Below are 27,728 nucleotides of genomic sequence, written 5' to 3'. Positions count from 1 at the left end.
TTCTGAAGGTGGCTGCTGAGGTGGCCTCTAGGGCAAAGGGCTGTCCCCCAAAGTGCCCCCGCCTGGGCCCCCCGCCTCTCCAATCCAGCCTCAGGGCAGAGCCCCACATCCCCAGACCTAAGTCTCTGGCCTCCCCAGCTCTGTCACCACCACCTTCACTTTGGTCTCCTGGCGCTGCCGCCCTGGCGCTTGCGGGGGTTGCTGGGGGGCCGTGGGCTGTGGCGCCGGCTCCCGCTGTCTGCAGACCCTGGAAGGGGTGGGAGACATTGGTCAGTGGGCAAGGCCAACTCCAGTGACGCCTGCGTCCCCGCCGGGGCTGCTGGCGGGGCCCTGCCCAGGTGGGTGCCTGGACCTGGCTGAACCCACTCACCAGACTCAGGTGGGACCCACATGAGCTCTCGCCTCTCTGCCATTTCTGCCCACCCCCCAGGCCACCCTCCGGGCCTGCGACACTGGACTGCCCCACCCTGGAGCTTCACTCCTGAGCCTGTCTCGGCCACCGCTGCTCTGGTAGCAGCAGGCCTGTCCACGGGACGCCCAGCCGCCTTGCCCATGGTGGGGACACACACACACTGCTGGTACACCCCCTCCCTCCCCCAAAACACGCAGTTCGACTGCTGGGCACCGCGGGCAGTTGCGCAGCCTGCTCCCGTCTGGGAGCTCCTGGCCCCAAGGCCATGGCCAGTCAACACCTCTGAGAGCCCTCCCCCAGGAGCCCTTCAAAAGGAGGCACAATGACAAGAAGGTCCCATCGGAACCGCTCCAAGAGGGGTGGGCTCCAGGCCCAGCGAAGGACCAAGGACTGGCCCTCCCTCCCTCCTGTTCCCCAGAGGTTTCCTGGTGACCCAGTGATCCTCCCGAGGGCTGGCTGTGGGCTGGCTCAGGGGGAGAGGAAATAGGGCCTCAGGTGCCAGGAGTTTCCTGTCCCCAGCAAGGGTCCAGAGGACACGGGCCTCACGGGCTGGGTGGGGAACTGGACCTCAGCCATATCCGGGACTCCGAGTTCACCCAGCAGACTTTGGTGTCCTTCTCCCCTCGGGGCACAGAAGTGGACGAGGAGGAGGAAGAGGAGGAGGCGGGCGAGGAGGGTGTGGAGCACGCAGACAGGCTTGAGTGTTCAGGGTGACCCTGGCACAGGGGATGCTGCAGAAGCACCCACAGTCCCGACGCTGCTGGTGACCATGGGAAGCTGAGCAGGCTCCTGGGAGCCCGTTGGCCAGAACTTACTATCAGAAATGAAACAGACAAGCAGCCTTGCTTTTGAACACAGAGACCAGGACGGCTGGGATCGGTCATGCTCTGGACCCGCGCTGTCCAGTTAAGTGGCCATACATGGCTTCTGAGGATGGATGTGGGCGCCTGTGGCGAGTGGTCACACCCGAGGTGGCTGAGAACCTCCCACTGCCCAAACATCTCCCGTGGAGCTCGGCACAAGGATCCAGGTGGGACAGACCTCAGGCCCACGGTGCCTGCTCTTATTCAAGCCGTGAGACCAGAGAGGACTATGGTGCCGAGGGGCTGGGCTTGAATTCTGGGATGAGCTAGATAAGGGATTAGGGGAGTGACATTTGGAAAGCCCACCGCAGGCTGGGCTCCTGACTGGAGTCACCTCGTTGGTGCCCACAGACCTGCGAGGGGGTTCGTGTTTTTCCTCCAATGGACTCACTCATTCATTCATTCTGATTCATTCATTCATTCTCCGAGTCATTCATTCAACCCCTGATCGACTCGATCACCCAGACTCACTCCTCTGTCCCTCCACCCGAGGGCAACTCACTGAGCCGTCTCCTCGGTGCCAGGTGCTGGTCAGAGCCCCGGGCGCTCAGTGGAGAACGGGGTTGACAAGGTCCCTGCACGCAGGGGCGGTAAGGGGAGGAGGACGATGAGCCAGACCAGAAGGACGACACGCATTCCCTTCTGTCCGGTATGGGGACACGTGCTGTGGTGGGGTCGGAGGCCAGGGGTCTGGGAGACCCTTGCTGCGGGGTCTGGGGGCTGAGGCCGCCCTGAGGGTGGGGAGGAAAGGGGCCGTCTGGCTCCAGACAGTCTACAGAAAGGCTGGACTCTGGCACTTCCCCTGCACCCGACTCTCCACGTTTCTTTAAAACACGCTACTGCTCCGTGGACGGGGCCTCGGCAGCATTTGGCTTGGGAACGGCAGGCGGCCAGCCCAGCCCAGGCAGAGGGTCAGTTAGTGCCTTACTGGGGGCAGGGGCTCCTCACTGAGGAATTCCACCCCTGTCTTTGGAAGGGTTTGGCTTCGTGACCAGCTGGGCAGGGAGCACTGGGGGGCAGTGAGCACAAAGGCGCAGCCCCCTGGGGAGACTGGGGTCAGCAAGCTGGGGCCACCCACGGGTGGGAGGGCAGCCCTGGGCGCGGTCCTCACCCGTCTGCGCCCGGTCTACCATTCTGGGACATGGGTGCCTGTCTGACCAGGTTCACGAGCAAGGGGACATGTTTACCTTGGGGCAGTGAGGGCCCTGACCCCCTCAAAGGCAGCAGGGCACTCGCGGCCACACACCCAGATGTGACACATGTCGAGCACAGTGCACAGTGGGGGACCGGCCACACCACTGCCCCCAAACTGCGACGCACATCAGATGGACCCAGCGCCCTGGGCCCGGGCAGCCTCCCCGGGGACCCTCCCAAGCACGGCGAGTCTGGTGGTCAGGCCCCCTGGGCAGCTCTACTTCCAGCCCAGGCCTGCCCGGCGCCCGGCAGAGAAAGGGGAGACCTGGACCGCCCCGCTCCCTGCGGGGCCGCATTGCACGCCTGCCGAGTGTGGCTGTGCTCTGCGTCCAGCAGAGGCCCCAGCCGCAGCGGGAGGGACGTGGGGTGCCGCGCCAGCTGGACATCGACAGGCAGTGCACCCTTCGGACATTGTCTCCACGCCCCCAGCCTCAGCTCGCCGCTGCGAGCCAGCCGGGCTGCCGGTCCTGGAGGACCCTCGACCGACTCTCCTGCCGACTCACCCATCACAGGAACATGTAGATGCAAAGGCAAGGACCCTGTGCCGCGGGGACCCTGTGCAGTCCCCGTGGTGGGAGGAGGGCCCTGCCTTTCCTCGGAGCCCACCCAGATGGCAAGGCTCTGCGCAGGCCAGGGCTCGCCTGGCGTGAGTGAGGACCTGGGCCCTCTCCTGGCACCTGCTGGGGCCCCGCCCGTCCCCCCCTTTTATCTGAAACGGCTGATTTCTCTTGTACCTGGACAGGGCATCAGCGGACCCCAGGGACTCATTCCTAATTCGTCCAGCAGTGGCCTGTACTCACCCTCTGTTATCAGAGGGCTGTGAAACGTTCATGGGTCAAGTTCAGGGGACCCGAGTTCTGCGCTCCCAGAGCTGCTTTCCGAGATACTGATTGTGAGCTGTTCATTAAGAAACAAGACTCAGGAGCCCTGGCTGGTGCAGCTCAATGGATTGAGCACGGGCCTGCGAACCACATGATCGCGGTTCAATTCCCAGTCAGGGCACATGCCTGGGTTGCAGACCAGTTCCCAGCAGGGGACTCAGGAGAAGCAACCATACATTGATTTCTCTCCCTCTCTCCTTCCCTTCCCTCTAAAGATAAATAAATAAAATCTTTAAAAAAAAGAAAAGAAACAAGACTCAGGAAGAACCTTTGACCCTCCCCACTCCTGTCCAAGGGATTCAGACGGAGACGCCTCAGTATAAGGTGGGTACAGTGTGGTCAGCAGGGGGCCTGTGGGGGTGTCTCCACGCTTCCTCAACTCCCTGCAAATCAGCCACTCTCACTTCTGAGTTCTAACGCCCTTTCCCCCACTTCCTCCTTTGTCCAGCAATGAACTTCCATGGGTTTATCGGCTGATGTGGCTTCCCCTCACGCATGTACTAAATGCCGATTCTCTCCTGTTGGTCCGTCTCCGTGAGTCGGGTTGTTGGCCCAGCCTTGGAGAAGGCGGCGGGGAAGGGGTTGGTGTTTCCCAGCCCCCGCAGTGTGATGGGGACCAGATCACGAGGAAGCACCCTGCTCTTTGGGGGCCGGGGCTTCCCCTCCCACTGCTCAGCTGGGCCTGTCTGGGCATCTCGCAATGAGACGCCCTGGCAAAGCACATTCCTCCTCCACCATCCAGACACACGCAAGGCTCATCTCCAGACGGGGCAGAACGCGGAGGGCTGACCCGGGAGACTAGAGCTCCTGGTTAGTCAGTGACGAGTCTCCTCCTGAGCCCCACAGCTGCCACACCCCCCCACCCCATTATTTTACAGACACCTGGAGGCTCCCCTCCTGTGGGCTGCTGCTGTCTTATCACCTCCTCCAAGGAGGGAAGGCAGCCAGCATGAGGTCAGGATCACACCTGCCCTGCCTGGGGAGAAGGGGTGCTGAGCCCCTGCACCCCCCGTGATTCCCTGTCGTTCCTGAGTGTGTGAGAGAAACAGCGAGAGCTTCTGANCCTCCTCCACCATCCAGACACACGCAAGGCTCATCTCCAGACGGGGCAGAACGCGGAGGGCTGACCTGGGAGACTAGAGCTCCTGGTTAGTCAGTGACGAGTCTCCTCCTGAGCCCCACAGCTGCCACACACCCCCCACCCCATTATTTTACAGACACCTGGAGGCTCCCCTCCTGCGGGCTGCTGCTGTCTTATCACCTCCTCCAAGGAGGGAAGGCAGCCAGCATGAGGTCAGGATCGCACCTGCCCTGCCTGGGGAGAAGGGGTGCTGAGCCCCTGCACCCCCCGTGATTCCCTGTCGTTCCTGAGTGTGTGAGAGAAACAGCGAGAGCTTCTGAAAGCGGCACAGCCCGTGCGGGGTGAAGCGCACGGCGGGCGTTTTCAGGGGCTTGGTTTTCAGGCGCTGCTGCAGCAATTGCGGCAGCCAAGCTGGGAAATCACAGGCAAACCTGCCTTTCGTCCTGGATTTGTGGGAAGCCCTGGGGAGCGTGGGTGGGAGTCGGGCCGTCCAGGGGGCGCACCCACCAGCAGGACACATAGCAAGTGTGTCACCTGCTGCCACTGTCCTTGAAGTGTATCCCTGGTGCCCGAAAGTTGCGCTTGCCCTTGACCCACCAAGCACACACACGCCAACAAAACAAGACACAAGGGGACAAGGGGACGGCTGATGTGTGCTTGGAGCCGGCCACCTGGAGCCTGCCCACCTGGCTCCAAGTCCCAGCTGTGTGACCTCGGGCAAGTCCTTTCACCCCTCAGTGCCTCGGTTCACTCATCTGCACAATGGGATGACCGGTCGCTCCCTGCCTCACAGAACTGTTGTAAGGACAAAGGGACGGACACCTGTAGAGCGCCCAGCACGCAGTAGGTGCTGAATGCACCGGAGGTCTCGCCACATAACCAGTGACAGGGGCCCGTTCGAGGACCGGATAGCCGTCTGCTTTCTCCAGTCAATATTGGACAGACACTTTTACAAATGTTACAGAAATCTTCACTGGAAAGGCTAAATGAAAAAGTTTTTTAAAGGCTGGTGTGGCTCAGTGGGTTAAGCGCTGGCCTGGAAACCAACAGGTCGCCAGTTCAATTCCCAGTCAGGGCACTTGCCTGGGTTTGGGGACAGGTCCCCAGTAGGGGGCGCTTGAGAGGCAACCACACATTGGTGTTTCCCTCCCTCTCTTTCTCCCTCCCTTCCCCTCTCTCTAAAAATAAATGAATAAAATCTTAAAAAAAAAAGGCAGAATGCAGGCCATGGACCCAGGTGTGGGGCTGTCCAAGTGCCACATGCATTTCTAAGTTCTCCATCTCCACTCCTGTCCTCCACTGTTGGGGTCAGTGACCGTTGGGGGTCCCTTTTCAGGATCCCCGACGTCACCCACCTGTCTGCTGTAGCCACTGGGGCCAATGGGGAGCAACCAGACACCCTGTACCAGGCGCGGGGCTTCCCGACACTGCTCGCCCTTGGTGAGGACCTCAGGGCACAGCCACTGTCTCTGAAGGGCGGGGGTGGGTACAAGTGTTTCTTGTTTATAATTTTATCTATTTGCCAAAGTTGCCACAACACGTGTGTGTTGTTTTTGTAGTCACCACAGCACAGCAGCCAGATTCAAAGCTGTGCTGGAAGAGGCTGCCACGGCCCAGAGCTCGGGCTGAATGTGCGTGGCCCACTGCAAGGCACGGGGTAATCATTATTCCAAACCTTGCTGGGGGGCTGGGCAGGCCCGGAGCTGAGCGCCCTGTACACATGACTCTCTGGGAAGCCAGTGGCCTCAGCCCACTTGCTGCCTCGAGACCCCGAAACTCACCCCCACCAGGGGCAGACATCGGTCATACCTTCCCAAGGTTGAGCTTGGAGACCAGGGTTGGAGGGGGAAGGGGGAGCCCAAGCGAAACAGACAACGCCCGCGGGCTGTTCTCTCTTTCGGACCCTGTACCTGCATGGAGGCTGAGGCCTGGTTTCACCTTGGAGGCCGTGGGGACGGCGGGGAGGAAGCCCCGCCCCGAGGGCAGCTGCTGGGGTGCAGGGGGCGTCTGGCTCTTGGTCAAGTGCTCCAGGGACGGGGGCTGAGTTCTCTCTGCTGCCTGCCAGGGAAAAAAATCACACAGCAGGCAGGGAGTGGGTGGGAAGGAGTAAAACATGCAGTTACACCCTGCAATGCGAAGACGCCCACCGTGTATGGACCGCTGCAGGGACCCTAAGGGTCAGGACCACCACCGACACTCTCCTCCAACCCCCAGTGAAGAGGGCTGTCTGCCCCCCATTTTCCCCTTCCACAGTGCCCCCCCACTACTACAAGGAACATTTAAATACACAGACTGTGGGCAGCAGACTGCCTGCCCTCCGGGATGGGTGGGCCGCACCCAATCTGCTGAAGGTCGGAGGAGAACAAAAAGGCTGACCCTCCTGTGGGTCAGAGAGATTCCTCCAGCCCGGGCTGCCTCGAGCTGAGATGCTGGCCTCTTCCTGCCTCTGAACTGGAGTTGAAATGCCAGTTCTCCCGAGTCTCCGGCCGGCTGAGTGAGGCTTGTCAGCCTCCAGAACCACAGGAGCCGGCCATGTACAACAATCTCCCTCCTTCACCCCCTCCTCCTTGGTCCCCTTTGCCCGGAGAACCCTGACCACCACTGCACCCTTGCTCCCACTAAGCACTCAGCAGCAAACTTCTGGTCTGAGGCACAGACACCGTGGTGTGCCCAGCGGACTGCGGCCTCCCTACCCGCCGGGGCCAAGCCCACCCACTCACCCTACATCCAGGGCACAAGGAGAGGGAACCCCCCAAAATAACGACCACCCCTGGGAATCAACCCCCACCAGGCCATCAACGGAGCACTCCGCTGTAAGGTCTCTGAGTTTAGCTGGACCCAGTTGAGACCTTCACACAGGCCAGCACTGCCCGACACCCAAGAGGACGGCTCCAGCTCGGGATGCAGATGTGATGCGTGACTGTCACAACTGAGGGACCACCACGGGGGCCACGCCACAGGGGACAGAAAACCACAAAGCGGCCCTGATGGGGACTGTGCGTGCCGGTTGCCCTCCAGGTACAGCTGGACGAGGGCCAGTTCGGCCTGTGCCAACACGGCAGGAAAGCAGCGGCCTACGGTGGCCGGTGGGTGCCGAACCCCTCGGCCCACGTGCAGCTGCGTCAGCTGACACGCGTTAGAACGGAGGGATGTAGCCTTCCGACATTCAGAGACAGAACCTGCGTAGGCCCCGGACGGTGTCTGAAATAGTGCTAAGGAAGACCAGGCCCCAAAGTCCATCGCTACCGGACGCCACCAGACATCGTCTGGCTCAGGGGATGCGCAGCGCAGGTGGGGTTCGCTCCCAGCTCCCACAGCCAGGGCCCCCCACCCCCACGCCCCTGCTGTGCCTGTCCTTCCCTCTCTGCTGTCTGCCTGGAGCCCTGGAACCGAAGGGCCAGGGCTGGTGTCCACCCACCGGCTGCGAGCCCCAGGTGAGGAGCGGGGACCGCTTCCTGCTGGCCTTCCTCTCCACAGAGCCGCCCCTGCCCACGCTGGCTCGGGGCCACCTCCTGTCTGCTGGGCTCGGGTCCCTGGAGGCTGAGGCCACCTCCTCTGGACGGTGGCGGGAGGAGTGTCCGCTGCCCCCCTCCAGGTCCTGTGCCTTGGAGCGCCGGGTGGCCGCAATGAGGGCGATGCTCTTGGTGCCCAAGGCCATCTCCTTAAGGGCGGCAGCCGCTGCCCTGGGGGTGTCCAGCTCTGAGCCTGCCGGTGAGCAGAGCTTGGAGACCCGGCTCCTCACACTCAGGGAGCCGGACTTCTGCAGGAAAGAGACAGGGGTGGGTGGTCACGCAGGGGCCCCAGCAGCAGACCAGGGACAGTGACTCAGCCCAAGTCACTCATTTCGGGGGGAAGACAGCTTCGGTGGGTTGGGGGAGCAAGGGCCAAGGAAGCGGCACATGAGGAAGCCAGTTCCTGGCCTGGGACGTCCTTTGAGGCAGGACAGCTCTCAGGCCTCAGGGTCCCCACACCCAAGGGTCGTGGGGTCGAGGCCAGAGGCCCCGACGGGGGCCTCTCCTGGGGACCTCGATGCTCAGCCCCGCAGCACGCAGGGTGGCTCCACAGGGACAGACGGGGTGTCCTCTGCACGTCACCCAGCTGCTGACAGCCACTGTGACGGCTCCTCACAGACAGTCCGCCTCCGGAAGCTTCTCTCCCGCTCCCCCTGGACCAGGGCAGCTCTGACAGGCGCCTGACCCCATACACACCCACCTCACGTGACGGTGGCGTGAGCAGGATGCGGAGGGCTGGCGGAGGGACCAGGACGCCCTGCTTGCCGGGCTTTCTTGAGGGTGTGGCTTTCGAGGACCTGTGACCATCGCTGCAGGCAGGAAACACAGGCGTTGGCCAGGGGGTGGGTGGGGGTAGCTCAGAGGGGCCTGCTGTGCCGGACCACACTGTGTTCGAGGGCTGCACATACTACAAGAGGACCCTGAGGTCCCCAGTCCCGGCCGCCAGCCTCCAGCCCCTGCCACTTCACCGGGAACCAAGAGCCGGTGAGGCACGGCCAGCTTGCCTGTCCGTGTCCAGCAGCACCGGCGGCAGCTCAAACTGGGCACTGCCCGGGAGGTCCCTCCAGTCGTCCAGCAGGTCTCGGCTGGATTCCTCTGGCAGCGGAGACGCAGTCCCAACAGAGCCGTCCTGGGACCAGAGTTGCTGAGGGGGGCAGCAGGGACCAGGGCCATGGGCAGGTGGCCGTGTCCAGCCCAGGTCCTGTTCCTCCCAGCCACCGCCACCCGAAGGAAGACACCTGCAGGGAGGCCCGGCAGCAGCCCACTCGCTCGCCCGGCCAAGCGCCCATCGCGGCTGCAAGGGGGCCTCTGAGCCTGAGCGGGTGCTGGGGCCGCGGCCAGGCCTCCGCCTTGGAGCAAAACCGGGACACAGGGGAAGTGTCTGCTGTCAGAGCCCCTCAAAGCCGCAGGTCCAACAGAATCCCCTGTGACCCAGCAGCAGCGGCACCCCAAGCCGGTGGGGACAGGCTGAGCAGGCACCGCGCTCCCACCCCGGGCACTCACCGGCAGGGAGCTGGCCGTCACTGAGTGCAGCCGCAGAAGGCGGTCCAGCGAGCCCTTGTCCTGCTCCCGGGAGTACAGGCCGTAGTACGCGGCCAGTGCCGCCGGCACCTGGAGGCCACCATCTGCAGGAGCCGGGAAGGCAGGTTGGGGCCATGAGCACTTTTTACCAAGGCAGGAAGCCCACTTTGTGGTTGGAAGGTGACGACTCCCACCCACACACACCCACACGCACAAACACGTATGCACACAGGCAGAAAGGTGCACACAGACACTCACACACAAGCACACAGAGACACGCGCACACAGGCATGGACACACATGCATGCACACACATGCACAGATGTACACAGGCATGCCTGCGTGAGTGCACAAGCACACACAGTGCACAAAACATGCGAACATGTTTCTGTGAAAACAGAAAGTTGAAAGGAGAGAATCTGGGGCAGGAGCCCAGAGACGAGAGGGCAGGAGGGGCAGCCACCTGCACAGGCTCACGGAGCGGAGGAGGGGCCTGCAGGTGGCAGGGCCTGGGGACACCGGCTGCGGGTACCACAGACCGCCCCCAGCAGGAGGCACGACCCATCGAGTATCTCTGAACCCTGGCAAAGGGGCGGCGGGACGCACGGGTGAGTGAGGGGAGCCGAGCCGAGAGCCGAGCGGGGCCTCACCCTGAAGGAGCCGCCGCTGGTCCCGGATAATGCGCTCGCACAGCAGCTGGTGCTGGTGGCAGCGCCGGATGACCTGGTCCTTCTGGCACAGCAGGCTGTCCCTGCGCAGGAGGCTGGCCTGCAGCCCCGTGTTCTCCAGCTCCAGCTCCTGGGCCCGGCACAGCAGCCGTAGCGCCTCCTGCTGGTCCTGGCTGAGGGCCTGGGCAGGCAGCAGCCGCTCCAGCTGCGCGGCCTTGCTCTGGGCGCTGGCCAGGCGCTGCTCCAGCCCGGCCTGGCGGAGAGACAGCGCACTCAGGTGCACGCCGGGGTCTCTGCTGCCCACCTGCCCCGACGGGCTCTGGTGTGCAAGCCACACCCACAAAAACACGCGGGTGACGGGCTCTGAGGACGTGTGGCCACGCCCCTGTGTTAGCCCCGCCTTTTATGTTCTGTGCACCAACATGCTGACACCCGGGTCCCGCTGGCCTGAGGGCCTGACCACCCTGGGTCCGCTGAGTCCTAGAGACAGAAACCTCCCTCACACTGGAGCGCACCTTTCAGATGCAAACCCCCAGCCCAGAGCCGCCCCACCCACTCTCCCAGGGCCACCCACGGCCTCGTCACCCAGGGCCAGTACTGGACATCGAGGGACCGACCTGTATCCTGGAGCCATGCTCCATCCTGAGCCTGCTCACCTGCCTCCCCTGCTCCTTCCCATGGAAAGGCTCTGTCCTGTGTCCCCCCCACCGCCCGCCCTAGCTGCCTGACCGGCCGTGGCACTTCCCGTGTGGCCCTGCGTGGCAGGGTGCACACCCTCCTCTCAGGGACCGTGAATAACAAACTCTCCGCTCAGGGAGTCATCTCTCATCTGTTGGGCTTCCTCTATTTCCTACTGAAAGGCTGTATTTTAGACCACACCCCCAGGGCCGCCCGCCCCACCGCGTCTGCTGGGGGGGACCAAGGCTGCCTGTGTTCCCACCTCGAACCTGCTGGGCCGTGGCTGGTGCTCACAGGGCATCCCCCCAGGGCCCTTCTGCGTGCCCCACGGCACACCCTCCTCTACAGCTGCTCCCTGACCCTCGAGAAGCGGAGCAGGGGCTGGACGTGGGCCCAGTTCATCCACCGCAGCCACAGGGACACGCCCACCTGTGGGAAACCGCTGGGAACCCTGGGGACCCGCCTGTGGCCTGTGACCTGTGACCTTGCTCCATGTGTGCGTCACAGCTCCAGACACAGCCAGTAAAAGACCTCCACGCCTAACAGGGTGCGAGTGCATGTGTGTGCATGCATGTGCGTGTGTGTATCTGTGTCTGTGCATGTTTGTATGTTCCAAAGAACCCTGACGGTGGGGCTGGTGTTTCAGGAGTGTGTAGGGGCGCCGGCAGGCTGGAGATGCAGGCAGGAGCACATACTGCCGCCTGGAGGCAGAACCTGGTTCTGCTCCGGGAAACCTCCATTTTCGCTGGTAGGGCCCTTGCACAGGTTGGCTTGGGTGGGGTGGGGTGGGGTGGGGTGGGGTATCCCGCCCACCTCGCCAGGATAACCTCTCCCTGCTGAGCCCCCACAGTGGCCCCTAGTGCAACGCTCGACGGAGTCCCTGGGTGCTCTGTCCAGGCCGGGCTGACACAGGGAGCTGAGTGCCACGCCATGGGACCACATGGCCCTGAGGGCGACGCTCAGAGCATCCAGCCTGCCCAGCCCAGGGTCATGACCCCAGGCACACGTCAGACAATAACCTTCGGTGCAGCCAAAGGGACATCCTCCAGCTGTCCCCTCTTCGACCCCTGGGACTGAGGGGAGCCACTCTGGGAGGGGCTGGCTCAGCTCCCCTATGAGACCCTGCCCCCCTTCTGCCCCCCGAAGCCCTCCCAGGCCCCCTCTGCTGCTCCCTGCTGCCCGTCCTGTGTCGGCCCTGCACCCCCCTGAAGTGGGGGCGGGTGGGTTGGTGGGTCTTCCCGGCAGACCGAGAGTCACGGGGCTGTCCGGTGCATCTTTACCTCCCTGCAGCCCAGCCCTGACTGCGCCCTTAAGAGACTGGAACGGGTGGACAGAATGGCTCCCCATCTCACGGGGGTGGGCAGGCTGCTCCGCGTCCCAGCACCTGTGGCGGGCGCGCTCCCAGCCGATGCACAGGACCGGTCTCAGCCGGAGGCACGGCCCCCTTTCTGAGTGTCGGGGGACTTCCGATTGGAGAGTGCGCCATCTCCAAACCGCGGCGGCAGACGCCATGATACCGGGAGGTTCTCGGTTTGCTGCACAGCTTTTGAGTGGAGTAAATGCCACCTGCCATGGGCCAGGTGACGTCACCAGATGCGCCACCCCCCACATGAAACTACACTGGCCTGCATTTCGCTGGTGGGCTGGGCTGCAGCCAGCGTCACAGGCGTCCCCCGAGGTCTCCACTGTACTCCCGGGGCTGGACTTGGGAGGCTGGGCAAGGTGCTGGTGGACGCGCCGGGCCAGGGCAGCTGCGGCTCAGCCAGTCCTGCGCGGACCTGGCTGCCGTCCACACACGGAGGCAGCAGGGGTCTCAGGGGATGCCCCACGGCCACTCCTGCCCCGCTGCCTCTGGGCCCTGCACGCTGGCCCTGCAGCCCCTGATGTGGCCGTAACTCTGGCACGCAGGGGCATGGATTTGCCCTTGGACCTGTCACCTCTCTGGGGGTTGGGGACAACCTCTCTGACCTCTCTGAACCCCAGTATTCCCACCCACAGAGGGGCTGCGCGTGCACGGCCCTGCGACGAGGGGCTACAGCGATCGGGTCATGCCTGGCAACACCAGTGCGTGCTGGTGACTCGTGACCACCGCATCACACGGGCCCCCCGGGCCTTCTCCCCACCTTGAGGGCCACAGTCTTCTGCTGCTCGGCCAGCAGCATGCTGACCTCCTCTCTGGCCAGGGTCACCTCGTGCGGCTCTGCGGGCACGTCCTCGTCCCCATCCCCGTCTGCGTCGGCCGCCTCCGCCTCCTGTGGCTCGTCCCTCTCGGGGGACTCATCCTGGACATGGTGGTGGGTCTTCTCCCACTCCCAGCTGCAGCCGTGACAGGGGTCAGGGGTCAGAGTGCAAGCTTTGCCCCGGCTGGGAGTCCCTGTGGGCACCAGCTGGTCGACTCGGAGGTGAGGGCATGAAAATGGGGCAGAGTGGGGTCTGCTATCTGGTCTCTTCTATGTCCGTAAAAAACAGAAGTTACCAGGAAAAACTGAAGAAAATAAAGAAGCGGCAAAGGTTTGCGCAGGATCCCCGAGTGATTCAGGACGCTGCAGCCAGCCCGGCCCCTCCCACCCGACCTCCCCAAGGCCACCTCTCTGAGCCCCGTCCCTCAGCTGTAAAACTTGGGTGACAACAGTGCCCTCTGGGGCCCTGTGATCTCAGGGCAGAACCTGCCACAGCACCAGGCTGAATCTGAGCCACAGGGCTCAGGCTGGAAACGGAGTGGGGTTCAGGGGCGGGGACAGCGGCTCTCCTACGCGGAATCCCTGGGATGAGGGCGTCCTGTGTGATTTGGCAAACACCCGGAAAGAAGGAGGAGGGGGTGGGGGGAGAAGGGACTGAAAGCGAAGCGTGTGTGGGGGGCAGCCAGCTCGTCCAGGGCAGTGTGGTGACCCCGTGTCGCTGTTCACAAGGCCCTCACCCTCTCAAACGTCCCCGTCTGGGTGACAAGCCACACGGTCAGTCCCCTGCCTAGGGTCAGCCTGTTCACAGAAGGGTGCCCAGGGAGTAAGTGTGGGGCAGTCTAGAGAGCCCTGGCCAGTGGACACACAACCGCGGGCTGACGCCACCCCTCTGAGCCTCAGTGTCCCCTTCTGGCTCATGGCTGATGTAAGCCAGAGAGGCTGGCCCTGCACCCGGCCTGTGAGAGAGAGACCAAAGCGGTGGGGTCGGGGCAGGGGGAAGCTTCCTCCACCAGCTCCAGCCTCGCTGCAGGGCGGACGGCACGGGAAGGATTGGGCCACAGGTCTGCGTGGAAGAGGGGAAGCCTTGGCCAGATAGCTCGGTTGGGTGGAGCATCAACCCAATACTCCAAGGTTGCAGGTTCAATCCCCAGTCAGGGCACATACCCAAGAAGCAACCAAAGAATGCATACATAAGCGCAACAAATCAATGTTTCTACGTCTTTCTCCCTTCCTCTCTCTCTAAAATAAAAATTCAAAAACAAAGTTCCCTGTGGGGACCCGCAGGCAGTAGCAAAAGAAGGAGTTCCTGCCAGCGGCCCCACTGGCCCTTCCTGGCCTCCCTGCCCCTTCGGGTGGGCGGCGCTGGGGCCGGCGGCGGCACACTCACTCCGCGATGGCCAGCAGGGGGCGGGACACGGCAACGCGCAGCTCCACGCTGGTGTTCTCCAGCTCCAGCAGGTTGCGCCGCACCTCCAGCTGCTCCTCAAAGGCCCCCACCAGCTGGGCCCGGATCCTGCTCATCTGCAGGCGGCTGTCGTCCTCTGTGTCCTGGGTGGGCGTCAGAACTGGGGGCCACAGAGAGCCAGCTGTACCGGGAGCAAGGCCACCTGAGCCAGACTGAACCCCATGCTTGACACCAAACTAGGTCCGGTCCACGGAGGAGCTCCATACATGTGCGCGGGTGGGTAGGTGACAGAGAGGTGGGGGGGGAATGGGGGGTGACGATCGGGCGGATGGATAGATGATTGGATCGGTGGGTGGGTGGGTGGATAATTAGATGGCTGATGGCTGATGGATGGATGGATGGATGGATGGATGGATGGNTGCAGGCGGCTGTCGTCCTCTGTGTCCTGGGTGGGCGTCGGAACTGGGGGCCACAGAGAGCCAGCTGTACCGGGAGCAAGGCCACCTGAGCCAGACTGAACCCCATGCTTGACACCAAACTAGGTTGGGTCCACGGAGGAGCTCCATACATGTGCGCGGGTGGGTAGGTGACAGAGAGGTGGGGGGGGAATGGGGGGTGACGATCAGGCGGATGGATAGATGATTGGATCGGTGGGTGGGTGGGTGGATAATTAGATGGCTGATGGCTGATGGATGGATGGATGGATGGATGGATGGATGGGTGGATGGGTGGATGGGCAGATGGATGTACAGATGCAGGAAAATATTTGCAAACCATATATCTGCCAAAGAGTAAATACTCAAAATATGTAAGGAACGCAGACAACTTACTAGCAAAACCCAAAGAATGCAATGTAAAAAATGGGCAAAGGACCTCAACAGACACCTTTCCAAAGAAGACATGCAAAGGACAAGTGCACAGAAAGTTGCCGACGTTACTCCCGCAGGGCAAGCACGAGCGGTCACTTGGTGGCTGTCGGGATGGCGACTGTCAAAAAGACAAGTCAGAACAAGGCCCCAGCGACAGGGATCCCTGGTGCACGGGCGGTGGGAATGCAAATCGGTGCAGCCGCCGTGGAGAACAGTACGGAGACGCCTCGAACAATTAAAAATAGGACGAGCGTAAGGTCTAGCAATCCCACCGCCGGACATCACGGCTGCCCAGAGGCCTGGCCCTGGCCCACCTGCAGCCTCAGGCCTGCTGCTCCCTCCGCCCGCCGAGTCCACCCCCGAAAATGCAGGGGGCTCTCAATTTCATTTTCATAAGAATATTTTTAAAAAGCCCGTCTCAAGACTTTAGACTCAACTACCATTGCACAGGAACTACAGAGCGCAGAGGAAGGCTCAGTGGGAGTAAGAAACTCCATGGACGTGTGGCCCAGCGCCTCCCCCGGAGTCCTAGGGAAGCCAGAACAAGAGAGGGGGAGGCCCAGGGAACAGGCTTCGGAGGCTTCGGAGACACACCCACTACATTCGGCGTGTGGAGGTCGTGGGGATCCTGTCCGAGACCCACCGTGATCGGCTCAGAGACCCAGGACAGGGTGGGCGTGCGGACCCCAACCGCCGACAGATGGGAGACGGCGCGAGCAGGCTGGCGCTCACGTGTCTCAGGGAATTTTGCGGGGGTTATGCTGACGTCTGCAGACATGAGGGGCAGGGTGTCTGGAACGTACAGCTGGACACCCGGACGGGGCTCGGCGGGGCCCTGGGGGGCTGCTGTGCTGTCCGTTGTTTCTCCTCCGTCAGTGTCTGGATTCCCCAGAGCAGGACCCGTAAGCGCGTCTCGGGCCCTCGGTGGCTGCAGTTCACCTCCGAGGTCACCCGTGGGCTCTTCCCTCAACACCTGCCATTTCTCTAGGCAAAGCCACACCCAGGACAACCCTCCACGTGTGTGCCACCATCCCAGACTGAACAGACACAGACCTGCCGGCGGTCTCACCCCACTGTAGACCGGGCGTCTCCCGGTGGCTCTCCACACAGGGCCAGCCCTCACCTCGCACTCTGAATGCACCTGGGCCCTGGTCATCGGCTTCCCCGCCTCACCTCCCACCACGGGGGCACCTTCTGCCCCTCGAACAAACCCCTCCCCACGCAGGGGTGGCCCCAGGTCTGTGCCAGGCTCTACCTTGGGCGTCCCGGGCCCCGGGTTCGCTCCTCTTCCCCGGGTCCTGCCTCTCCATTTTGGACTTGAGGTGCTCAATCTGCCTGCGCAGGTCGGAGATGACGCCCGTGTACTGGTCGCTGTGGTCGGACACGTTCAGCAGGTTGCGCTTGACCTGGCGGGGCAGGACACGCCCGGGGTCAGGGCCAGGGGACTGCCCAGCGAAGGAAACGTCCTAACAGCAGCATGTTTGTGCCAGAAACACGCAGACCGTCTTGTTGGGGACATTCAAATCAGTGCAACTCGGCCTCAAAGAGAAGGAGATTCTGAAACATCAAACACAGAAGAACCTCGAGGACAGTACGCGATGGGACGGGAGATGGACACGGAGGACAGACCCTGGTGAGTCCACGCATAGGAGGGCCTGGAGGGTCAGGTTCACAGGCGGAAAGCAGCGGGGCCGGTCAGGGGCTGGCGGAGGAGTGCAGGTGTCTAATGGGCAGAGTCTCAGTGTGGGAGGATGGAAAGTTCTGGAGAGGCCGGTGGTGCCAGCGGCACAACAGTGTGGGTGTGCCTAAAGCTGTCACGCTGGACGTGGTTAAAATGGTGGATTTCACGTCCTGCGTGTCTTGCCAAAACACAAAAACAAAAACAGCTCTGGCTGGTGTGGCTCAGTGGACTGAGTGCAGGCCTGAAAACCAAAGGGGTCGCTGGTTCGATTCCCAGTCAGGGCACAGGCCTGGGTTGTGGGCCAGATCCCCAGTAGGGGGCGCACGAGAGGCAACCACACATGGATGTTTCTCTCCCTCTTTCTCCTTCCCTTCCCCTCTCTCTAGAGATAAATTAAAATTAAAATAAAAAAAAACAATGAAAACAACCCATTGGGTTTGTAGAACCCCCACGAGGAACCCACTGCCGCTGTGGGGTCAGGGGCCCCTCACACCTCCCGCACAGAGCTGTGCACACGTGTGGGCCTGCAGACACAGGGGCGGTTTCTGTACCACAAGCCCAGCGTTGGGTTTTTACGTCAATCATCTCAGATGCAGCCCCTCTCCCCCAAGGACTTCCCCGAGCGACAAGGTGTCCCGGAGGCGGCCATCAGCATAGATGGGTCTACCCACTCCGACAGCAGCAGAGTGGCTTGTCCCGTCCCCTGGGACAGGCACTGCACAGGAACAGAGACACACCTCTGGGAGGCTTTCGCCCCAGCAGGGCCCTGTAGCCCCCACTCGGGGCACGTTCCGCAGCTGGGGATGGCACCTGCATCCTGGCGAGTCCAGGCCTTCTGCCTGCCCACACCCCGTGGCCAGGCGCGGGGTCTGGGTGAGCATGAAGTTCGTCCTCTGTCTCACATTATCATAGTGCCTGGCTCTGAGCTGGACACCAGGGAGGCTTGCCTTGTGTTTGCGGACAGGTGATGCTAACAGCCGCAGCCATCACAGCGGCCCCCAGGCACCGGGAACTAAGGGGGCCATGTGCACCATCTCGCTGAAGGCTGGGGGCAAGGGCTGGGGGACAGTGTGGACAGGTCAGCACAGGGGTGCGAGGCGAGAACTGGGAGCCAGGCCCTGGGCTCCGTGCCCGCTTGGCTCCACTGTGGAAGCTGGTGACGCTTTCTCTCTCCACACTTCAGCTGCCTGGGCTGTGAACCGGGGTGACCTAGGACCCTGCTCCCGGAGACAGGGCTGCTCGGAGCAGAATACGCGAATGCTCTCAGAGAACGCGCAGCCTGCCAGGCTCAGGGGTAAGTCCACACACCGGCTCCCTGAGCCCTGTGGATGCACCGTATGTGGAAAAGCGCCTTTGCAGATGACAAAGAGGTGAGGACATTCTGGACCAGGGCCCAAGGACCAGGGTTGCGGGAGGGCCCTGAGTCCAGGGCCAGTGATCCCGTCAGAGAGGAGGGGGCAGACACAGAGGGGACAGGAGGCCCTGTAAGGACGCACAGAGCTGGGGGTACGGTCCCGGCCAAGGCACTCCTGGAGCCACCGAGGCAGGAAGGAACTACGAGCAAGGACTCCCCTCACCGGAGCCTCCAGGGGGCGAGGGCGCAAGAGAGCGTGGACGTGCTCGAGCAGGTGGCGGCGGCTCACCCTGGTCTTGATGTTCCGGGCTCTGTGTGCGTACAGCAGGGTGCTCCGAGACTCCTCGAAGTGCGTGCTGGCCGGGCTGATGTGGGCGATCATCACCGTGCGGCTGTTCCCTCCCAGGGCATCCTGCTCCGGGGGTGGGGGCCGCAGGGGCTGGGGTGATGGGAACCAGCCCTCGCCTGCCCCGTGGTGCTGCCCGCCCCCTGCCCATGCCGGGCCCATCTGCACCAGCCCCCGGGGTTTCTGCTCCCAACCCTGACAGGGGCAGCCGGTGCCGGGACCCAGGGCCCGTGCTCCCGGGGAGCTGCCGCGCAGGGCGAGGTGGGGCCTGCTCTGAGCCCACCCGTCTGACTCCCGCCCACATGAGAGCAGATCGGGCCAGGAGGCCGAAGCTGCAGGGACGCGCCTGCAGCTGGGCCTGTTTTTGCAGAGCCCGCCTTGCTGTAGGAGAGAGGGGATGGCTTGGTGAAAGGGGACTCTCCACGCAGCCTGCTGTCCATAACAGGACAGGCTGCCTGGACACAGCGGCAAAGGCCCCTGTCCCAGAAGCACAGGCTGTGCCACACTCAGAGGGGCCGGGGGCTGGGGGCGCAGGCAGGGGCCGGAGGTGGTTTCTGTGGGGTTTCCTGCCTCTGAGGTTCCTGGGAAACCCTCCTGGGAGGGTCCCCTGACCCTGGTTGCGGCCTCATTCCCAGCAGCTAAGTCCTAAGAGACGCAGTCAGCCATGGCAGCAGCACACGGCACACACCCATGCACCCACGGGTGAGTATATGTGCACACACATGTGCTCACATGCACATGCCCGGTCAGCCCGCCACGCATACCTTCAGCAGGCGGGTGAGCTTGCTGTCCCGGAAGTTCACGAACTGCGCACGGCCACCCTTCTCGCTGAGCGCGGCGATGCAGTTGCCCAGTGCCAGCAGCGAGCGGTTGATGTGCGCGCCCTCCTGCAGCCTTTTGCCGCGGTTCTGGGTCTGCGTGGGGAGAGGCCGGGCTGGCGGGGAGGTGGTCTTTGCTGCCCTTCCTCTCCCCAGGACGGGTCCCCAGGGAGGGGACTGAGGTCTGGGGGCCAGAACCCATCTCCCTGGGGGCTCTGGCCCTGCGTGTACTGACTGTCCCCGAAACGCGGGCTGCCGACATCCAGGACAGAACCCCACGGGGAGTGCTACGCGGCCACGAGAGGGGTGGGGGGCCCTGTGCCAAGAAGTAGGCCCTGGGCCCCTTGCCTTATGCTGTGTTGGGCACAGGCTGGGTTACGACTGCTAAGCGCCTGGCGCCCCAGAGGGGCGGGAAAGAGGTGTCACTGATGACGTTCTCTGACACCACCTTGGTCAGGCGTCGTCTCTGCCCCGGCCCTGGGCTGGGTCCTGCCCGCATGAAAAGCTCAGGCCACAAGGGCAGCAGGCACAACCCCCAGTCCCAGCTACAGGCTCGGCAAGGGGTGGTACATCAGGGGCTCGGGGCCAGCAGGGTCAGGACAGCAGCCACGTCCGGCCTTGCAAAGTGGACACCGTCTGTCCTCTCTGCAGCCAGGCTTTGCACGCACCGTCCCCTCCACCTGGCACGCTCTTCCTCACACTCCTCTGAGCTCCTAATGACCCCCAGGCTCAGCCCTGAGGCGCTTCCACTGCCACCACCCTCTTCTGGGCTGTCACAGCCTCCATGTGGACCCCAAACCTCAAAGCACAGGCCCCCCTCTGCTATATTGCTCCCAACCTGTGTCCCCCGATTCCCTGAGGCTCCAGGGCCCGAGGGCGGGTCCGGGCCTCTGACCTCGGAGGGCCTGCCACGCGGGAGCCTTCTGTGAACAGGGCCCTGCGGGCTCCCCACGCAGTGCTGGCTGAGGATTCATTCACACAAGCAGCAGGCGGTGAGTGGGCACTGCTCTGGGGGCTGAAGATGCTGCCAGACAGGGTCCTGCTCACAGACCCACAGGGGAGGGACAGTAGGGAGGGACGAGAGGGGCACCTGGGACGCCCGCTCCGAGCCCGCCAGGTCCACCATGAAGAGCCTGCCGACGCACACTTCTCCCGCCACGTCGGGGCCGCGGCTCTGCTGGCGCACGGTGACCTGCAGCACGGCGTGGGAGCGCGAGGACGTCCGGTTGGTGGCCGTGGGCTCCTGCGTGCGCTGCCGGTTGCCTCTGGTGAGGAGCTGCATGATCTGGGGACAGAGGTGGCGAGGCCAGGTGGTCAGGGCCCGAGGGGCCGCGTGCCCCCTCCAGTGTTGCCGGGAAAGAGAGGGAGGTGGGTCGCTGAGCATCTCAGGGCACCTGGTTGCCGTCCCGGTCCCCATGGTAGAACACTGAGGGCAGGACCCTTCCCATCCTCTGCCGAGGCAGACATCACTGATGGATTACCCATCTCTTCCCCACCGAGCCGGGGGCGGAGACCTCCAGGCAGGTGTGTGGAGATGGGTCCCTCCAGGACCCATCTGTGAGCAGCGGCTGTGGAAATCAGGCTCACGAGCCGCTGCTAAGCACCTACTGTGTGCACACCATGCTAGGACTACAGAGCAGGAAGACAGGTCCAGTCCTTGGCACAGAATTGGCAGGATGGCTCATGCCCCTGCCCCAACCCCACAGGGGGGGACACAGAGCCCTTGGACACCAGCCACCAGCGTGGCTGGGGTGCTTGGGCCTCGGGGGCGGGGTGCTGAGGAGTCTGCTGACTCTGGGGCGAGGGGGAGCCCTACAGGGTTTCTGAGCAGGTGGGAGGCACGCCGCCAGGCCGCAGTGCTGCGGGTGGCCCATGGAGAGGCTGGCAGTGGGGAGAAGAGACAGACAGGGTGGCGGAGAGGCCCCCTGCTCCCCTGGCTCTCGTGGCCGGAGCGGCACTCAGGCGGGGAGGGCCAGTGGGGGTCAGGCTGGAGGCCGGCTAGGATTGGTCGCAACCGCCAAGGGTGCTGCCCAGAGAAGGGTTCTGGCCTGGATCTGTTAGTGAGGCCTGCCCGGAGTGCAAGCTGGGAGAGGAGGGCGGGAGTGGGGGGAGGGGTAGCGGGCAGGTGCTGGCCCTCCCTGAGCCGAGAAACAATTGCGGGGCTGTGGACCGGGCTCCACTGTGGGCGTGGACGAGGAGGATGCTGTGGGCTCCTGTGGGCGTGGCCGCCCTGACCCTCACCTCCTGGGCGTTGGACGTGGACACCTCCGTGATGCCCGCGATCTGGACGGCACCCCTGGCATCTTCCCGCAGGTCTAGGAACCCCGAGGACGGGTTCAGGAGGTCCCGGAGGACTTCGTTGTAAACCTGGGATGGTGCAGAGAAGCTGGAAGGAGCAGCCGCATTGGTCCGTGCAGGGCACGCATGCGTCGAGCCCTGTACCTGCAGAGCCTTGGCGGCTCGGAGCCGGAGGCCTGAAAACACGGCGGGGCCTCCCAGCAGGTGAGGCACCTGAGGTGGGCGGGCAGGCTCACCTCGAGGTAGGACATGGACACACTGTAGTCCACGTCGTCACATGTCCCCTCGATGGCCTGGAAGAGGTCGGTCAGGGTCTGCAGGTAGATGCCGGGCTCCGCGTCCATGCCCAGCATCGTGTGGGTCTTCCCGGCCCCTGTGGGACCACGGGATTCCCACTGTGTGGGCGCCTGAGCAAGGCTCAGAGCCCCCTGGGATGCGCCCGCGCCCGAGCCCGCGCATGCCTGCCCACTGCTCCACACGCTCGCTTTCTACTTGGGAAACAAGGGGGAGGGCTGAGCCGTGTCAGGGCCGCCCCGGGAAAGGAGCCTGGGTGGATACAGAGAGGAGATGCGGAGGGTGTCGGAGGAGGGGACACGGGGCCGCTGTCCTCTCTCCAAACTCTCCTCTGAGCCATCAGGTGACAGAATCACCGAGCCGCCCTTTGAAAGGGTCTTTTGCCCGGCGGCCCCTCGCTACCCCTTCCCTGTGTGCCAACAGGTGAGGACCCGGCTGCTTGTCTGTCTTGTGAGAGCCCGGCACACAGTAGGTGCTCAGGAATGCTTTTGGACTGAGGGGGCCTCCATTTTCCCTCCAGCCCAGTGATGGGTCGGGCCTGCCCCACCCTGACCCTCGGTGATTCTAGTTTTCAGAGAGCAGCTTAGCCTGTGAACGTTGACTGAACCCGGCTGTGTTCCTCTCTGAGGCTTGGTTTTCCCACTGGTCTGTGAGAAAGGGGTGATGGGTGCAGGGTGCGGGAGCCAGGGTGGGGCCAGCACACAGGTGGGGCCCTGTGCTGTGGGGTGAGTCCCCCGCCGCCCACCCTGCCCTCCTCGGGAGCTGCCCGGTGATACCTGAGGGGCCGTAGGCAAACACTGTTGCATTGTATCCACACAGGACGCCGGCCACAAGGTGCTGGGCCGTGGCATGGTACACGTCTCCCTGCGGACAGATAGAAGGACACCGTGCAGGGGACAGCCCAGCTGCCGTCGGGCGCCTGGCTGTCTGGAGGGGACTGCCGACCACTGTGCCCTCTGGATGAGGACAGGGACCTGGGTGGGGAGGGCGGTTCAGACACAGCGTGGCCGCTGGGTGTTGTGGGCTCCACCCAGGGACATAGCCCTGTGTCTGCGCCACCCCTGGAAGTGAAGCTTCCCACTGGCAGAATTTAATTGAGGCAGCAGTAGGTAGCTATGAGTGTGTTGGTAGTGAGCTCCCTGTCCCTAGAGGCATTCAAGAAAGGACTCTCCCAGGGCTGGTGTAGGAGGGTGTGCAGGCTTGGCTGGACTGGATAGAAGTCACTGTCCCCCTTCCCCCGCCTTCCCTGGTGCTCACTCAGGGTCCTGCACTCCAGCTCCTGTGGCCGTCCCAATGGCCCCCACAGCTCACAGAGGGCAGAGGCAGCAGCTGCCCCGGGGGAGGGCAGACACCAAAGCCAGGGCTGCTTCCTTTGGCTCCAGACTCACACAGTCGGGGGTGGGTCTGATTCCATGGCCGTCCTGCCCTCTCAAGGGCAGGTCCAGGACACTCAGAGCAGGCCTGGCCCAGTGGAGAGGTGGGGGTGGGGGCAGGGGGCTACCTGTGAGGCATGCTGGTCAAAAACACTGTCAAAGGTAAAGGTCTTCTCCCGGGACCGGTGTGTGCGCAGCGTGTCCTCAGGGTCCTCGCCGGGGTCCATGAGCACCACCATCTGAGAGCAAGGAGCAGGAGGGATCAGCAGAGGGGCCACCTGGAGTCTGGGCAGAGGCTTCGTAAGCCGGGAAGTGCTGGGCCGGCCCCTCGGCCCCCGAGTTCTCCCCTCTGTGACCCTGAGCATGTCCATCCCAGTGGATTATGTCTTCTTGCTCAGGGGCTGGGCCCCCCGAAGAAAAGGGGGAGTGGAGGCGTGGGGTGCACAGGTACCTGGAGAGGGACCCCCCCCACCCCCGAGCTCTGCATCCCCGGGAGCCTCTCCTACCTGATGTAAACGCGTCATTATGGAGCGAGGACCTCTGGGGACCACAGGGGAGGTGCAAAGGCGCCTTCCCCAGGGGGCTGGGGGCAGGGGTAGTCGGGCTGTTTACTCGGGGCTGAAGGGTGACTCCGAAGCCCCCTGCATGGCTGGGCACTGGGGAGGAACCCCACAGTGTCAGGGGCACAACCGCAGGCCAAAGCCCTGCCACCTGGCCACCGGCCTGCCCCCTCCTCAGTCCATGGCTTTGGAAACAGGCCCTGGAGGTGAGGGCAAGGGTGGCCCAGGGCTCCAGGGAGGGAGGCGGGTGGGGAGCAGCTCCTGGGCCACCCTGGCTTCTGGCCAGCAACTTCTCAGTGACGCGAGGCAACTCTCTTCTCCTTGTGATTCTCTCAACCTTTTTCCATCTCGTGGCACACAGAAACAAGTCGCCGAAATTCTGCACTACACCAAAGATACACTTTTTGCCAACCTGGCAAAAAGTATGTGTAATTTTGATTGATTTCCAAAAAGCAATTATAGTAAATAGCTACCCTTTTTTCTCTAAAGTGACTTCTTAAAACAGCAGGTGCCTCCCTGGCTCATGTGGCTCAGTAGATTGAGCTCCAGCCTGTGAACCACATGATTTGATTTCCTGTCAGGGCACACACCTGGGTTGCAGGCCAGGTCCCCAGTTGGGGGCGTGTGAGGCAACCACACACTGATGTTTCTCTCCTTCCCTTCCTATTTCTCTTTTTTTTAAAAAAAAAAGTTTTATTTATTTATTTTCAGAGAGAGGGGAAGGGAAGGAGAAAGATGGGAGAGAAACATCAATGTGTGGTTGCCTCTCATATATCCCCTCCTGGGGACCTGGCCTGCAACCCAGGCATGTGCCCTGACTGGGAATCGAACCATGATCCTTTGGTTCACAGATCCATGTTCAATCCACTGAGCTACACCAGCCAGGGCCCTATTTCTCTAAGTAAATAAATAAATAAATAAAATTTTAAGATATTTTATTTACTTACTTTAGAGGAATAGATGGAGAAAGAGAGGGAGAGAAGCATCAGTGTGTGGTTGCCTCTCGTGCACCCACTACTGGGACCTGGCCCACAACCCAGACATGTGTCCTGATGAGGAATTGAACCGGTGACCCTTTGGTCTGCAGGCCAGCGCTTAGTCCACTGAGCCACATCAGCCAGGGCTAAAAATGATTTTTAAAAAGATCAGGTGCTGCCCCGATGAGTGAGGTTCAGGAGGCTGGATGTCGTCCCACAAAGCAAAAGGTTGTCAGTTCGATCCCCGGTCAGGGCGCAAGCCTGGGATGTGGGCTTGGTCCCTAGGAGGCAACCAATCAGTGTCTGCCTCTCTTTCTGCCGCGCCTCTGCCCTCTCTATAAATAAATAAATAAATAAATAAATAAACAAACCCTAAAACATCAGGCACCTGTACGGGTCCAGAAGCAATTCTGGTACAAAGACCGAGCCAATCAGACACAGCCTTGCTACGCGTGCGCAGTAAGATGGTACGTGGCAAAGAGGGCATTTTGACCCACCCGTGGGTGCAGCCAGAGCCTCCAGCATCAGTTCAGACCAAAGTCACCCAGGGACAACGGGCTCCCGGGGAGCCAGCCAGTCCCCACATTGGAACAGGTGAGTCTATCAATCCCAGCAGCCCATTACATGTGCCTTACAAGTCAGGTGGGAGGACGCGCCCTTCTTGTCATTCCTGCCACACGGGGTGTCCCTGCCTGGCTGCTGACTGCCGGCCGGTTCACTCGGGTGCTGGGTCCGGTCCGTCACCCTGTTTCACCTGGTGGGTCAGCTCCAGGCTCCCGCCCAAATCCCGGGGCTTCCTCATGCAGCTGGTTCCCTCACTGAGACACGGGGATACGACACAGCACAGCCAGTGACAGCACAGCACAGCACAGCCAGTCCTTCCCTGCAGACCTGGGCCCGTGTCCTCTGCCAATGGCTGTGATGTGCCCCTCGCACCTTTCTAAAGACCAGTGAGGAATGCAGTTCACCTGACAAAGTTTTGTTTCACCCCGAATGTGGCGATTATTCTGGCAAGTGACCACCACCATTTCCTAACCACACCGAGTGCTTCGAGGGTCCTCGGCAGCCAGGCAGGTGCAGGCGGGTCCCCGATCCTCGACCTGCGATCCTGCTGCCATCACCAGGCCTGCTGACCGCGCCGTGGCGCACTCCACTGGCTCCCACCTGGGGGCCCTCACTACCCTCTCCCTCGGTTCCACCAAGGTATCTCATCAGAGAGGCCATTCGTGGCCGCCACCTGCTACCGCTGCCCCGCCTCACCCTCCTCCGGGCTCCTGACACCGCGCATCCGTCTGCTGGCTGCCGGACCCCCACTGGAGAGCGAGCTGGGGGCGGGCCCTCACCTCCCCCACGGTGAGTGTGACCTGGACATTTCTGTGGTGGGCATGCGAGCGAGCGAGTGAACGGAACCGTGACGGCACGAGTTAGTGGATGAGCAAACAGGTGAATTCACGAGTGTGAGGGAGGGAGTGTGGCAGGTGAAGTTTGCACACCGGGGAAGGCTGGGCTTTGATCTCCGTGGCCACGCCCCCTGTGCCCCGGCCTCACCTGGTCGCCCACTCTGTGGGCGATGACAGTGGCCCCCTGCTCCAGTTCGGCGTCACTGAGTGGGCGGATCCGGACTGCCACCTGTGAAGACTCTGGGAGGCTGCGTCTGGGCCTCGGCCCCCCACTCTCAGAGAGCCGAAACCCAGGGAAGCCCCCACCACTCTGGGCCCTCACTTCTGAACCAGCAGCAGCGGGAGCTCGCTCATGTCCCCCCGGGACACTGAGAGTGCCGTGACTAGTCGTCACCGTGTTGTCTTAGCCAGGGAGACTGGGCACTCGCGCACCCACAGCCAGCCAGCTGCTGAGTGTCCCACCCCTCCCCTCGCTCGTCCCACTGCCCTCAGAGAAGACACTCAGGCCCCAGGGCCTTCCTGTTGTCCCCCTGCGCCCCCTAAGGGACCCCTTCTGTGAGATGCAGGCAGCTCCTCCCTGGGAGCTGCCTCTGGGTTTGGGGCAAGGCCATGGCCCCACCCACTGTCACCGGGCAGGTGGGTCTGGTCAGGCCTCCAGGGCCCAGATGGGGCCAGGGGGCGGGGCCTACCCCACCCCACCAGGGGTCCTGGTCCAGGCCTGAGACGTCTGGGGAGGGAGAGTCGGGGGCAGGGGGTGAAGGAGGTGTCTGGGAAGGGGATCACTACATCCTGAGAAAAGACGGGGAGGGTCCTGCACAGAAACTGGGCACTGGGGGCAGTGGGCCTGGAGGCAGCTCGGAGCAGGGAGGGCAGCCTTGGGCACACACAGCCCTGCCGGGGGCCACCACGCAACCAGAGGGACCCTCACCACAAGCTGCTGGTCCCTGGGTTCCATCTCCTTCACTGGCGGGGCTGCCCCAGGCTGGGGCGGGGCTGGCGGTGGGGTGGGAGGGCCCGGCCACAGCTCCAGGCTCTCTACCTACCGGCCCGCAGCCAGTTGGAGGCGGCCTGCCTGGCTGGCAGCAGCCCCGCCCCGCTGATGTCAGCAGCCACGCCCCGCTGATGTCAGCAGCCCCAGGAGCCCCACAGGTCCTCAACTGCCTCAGGGACGCCAGCACTGCCCACGTGCTCTGGGTGAGCCCTGAACAGCTGGGTGGCCCCGCCGCCTGGCTCGTAGTTATAGCCCCAGACACGGTCCAGCCTGTGTGTCTCTGCACTGATCTGACGCCATGGCAACCCCAGGGCTCCGCCTCAACACCTCACTTTCACCACCTCGCCTGCTCTACAGGTGAGCCTGCCTGAG

At 63.0% G+C, this 27,728-nt stretch overlaps 1 protein-coding gene across 1 annotated transcript; it reads right to left on the bottom strand.

Moving 5' to 3' along the window:
* Positions 1–70: 70 nt before the first annotated feature.
* On the bottom strand, positions 71–27,470 carry LOC118995036 (kinesin-like protein KIF19). Its single transcript, XM_037057928.1, has 19 exons — positions 27,294–27,470; positions 26,514–26,594; positions 23,557–23,667; positions 22,832–22,919; positions 21,998–22,134; positions 21,705–21,830; positions 20,554–20,748; positions 19,410–19,559; positions 18,589–18,711; positions 16,520–16,670; positions 14,378–14,555; positions 12,934–13,126; positions 10,115–10,385; positions 9,447–9,568; positions 8,948–9,087; positions 8,644–8,752; positions 7,850–8,191; positions 6,342–6,489; positions 71–247 (listed from the first exon to the last, which is right to left on the bottom strand). The coding sequence occupies exons 1-19, from the start codon at positions 27,318–27,320 to the stop codon at positions 156–158; spliced, it is 2,784 nt and encodes a 927-aa protein (XP_036913823.1). The 5' UTR covers positions 27,321–27,470; the 3' UTR covers positions 71–155.
* Positions 27,471–27,728: the final 258 nt, after the last annotated feature.

Source organism: Sturnira hondurensis, unplaced genomic scaffold, assembly GCF_014824575.4.
Source record: "Sturnira hondurensis isolate 20B ecotype Veracruz unplaced genomic scaffold, ASM1482457v3 Scaffold0009733, whole genome shotgun sequence".
Classification (NCBI taxonomy): Eukaryota; Metazoa; Chordata; class Mammalia; order Chiroptera; family Phyllostomidae; genus Sturnira; species Sturnira hondurensis.
Note: the sequence above shows the minus strand (reverse complement) of the source record. Positions and strands in the feature narration are given on the sequence as shown.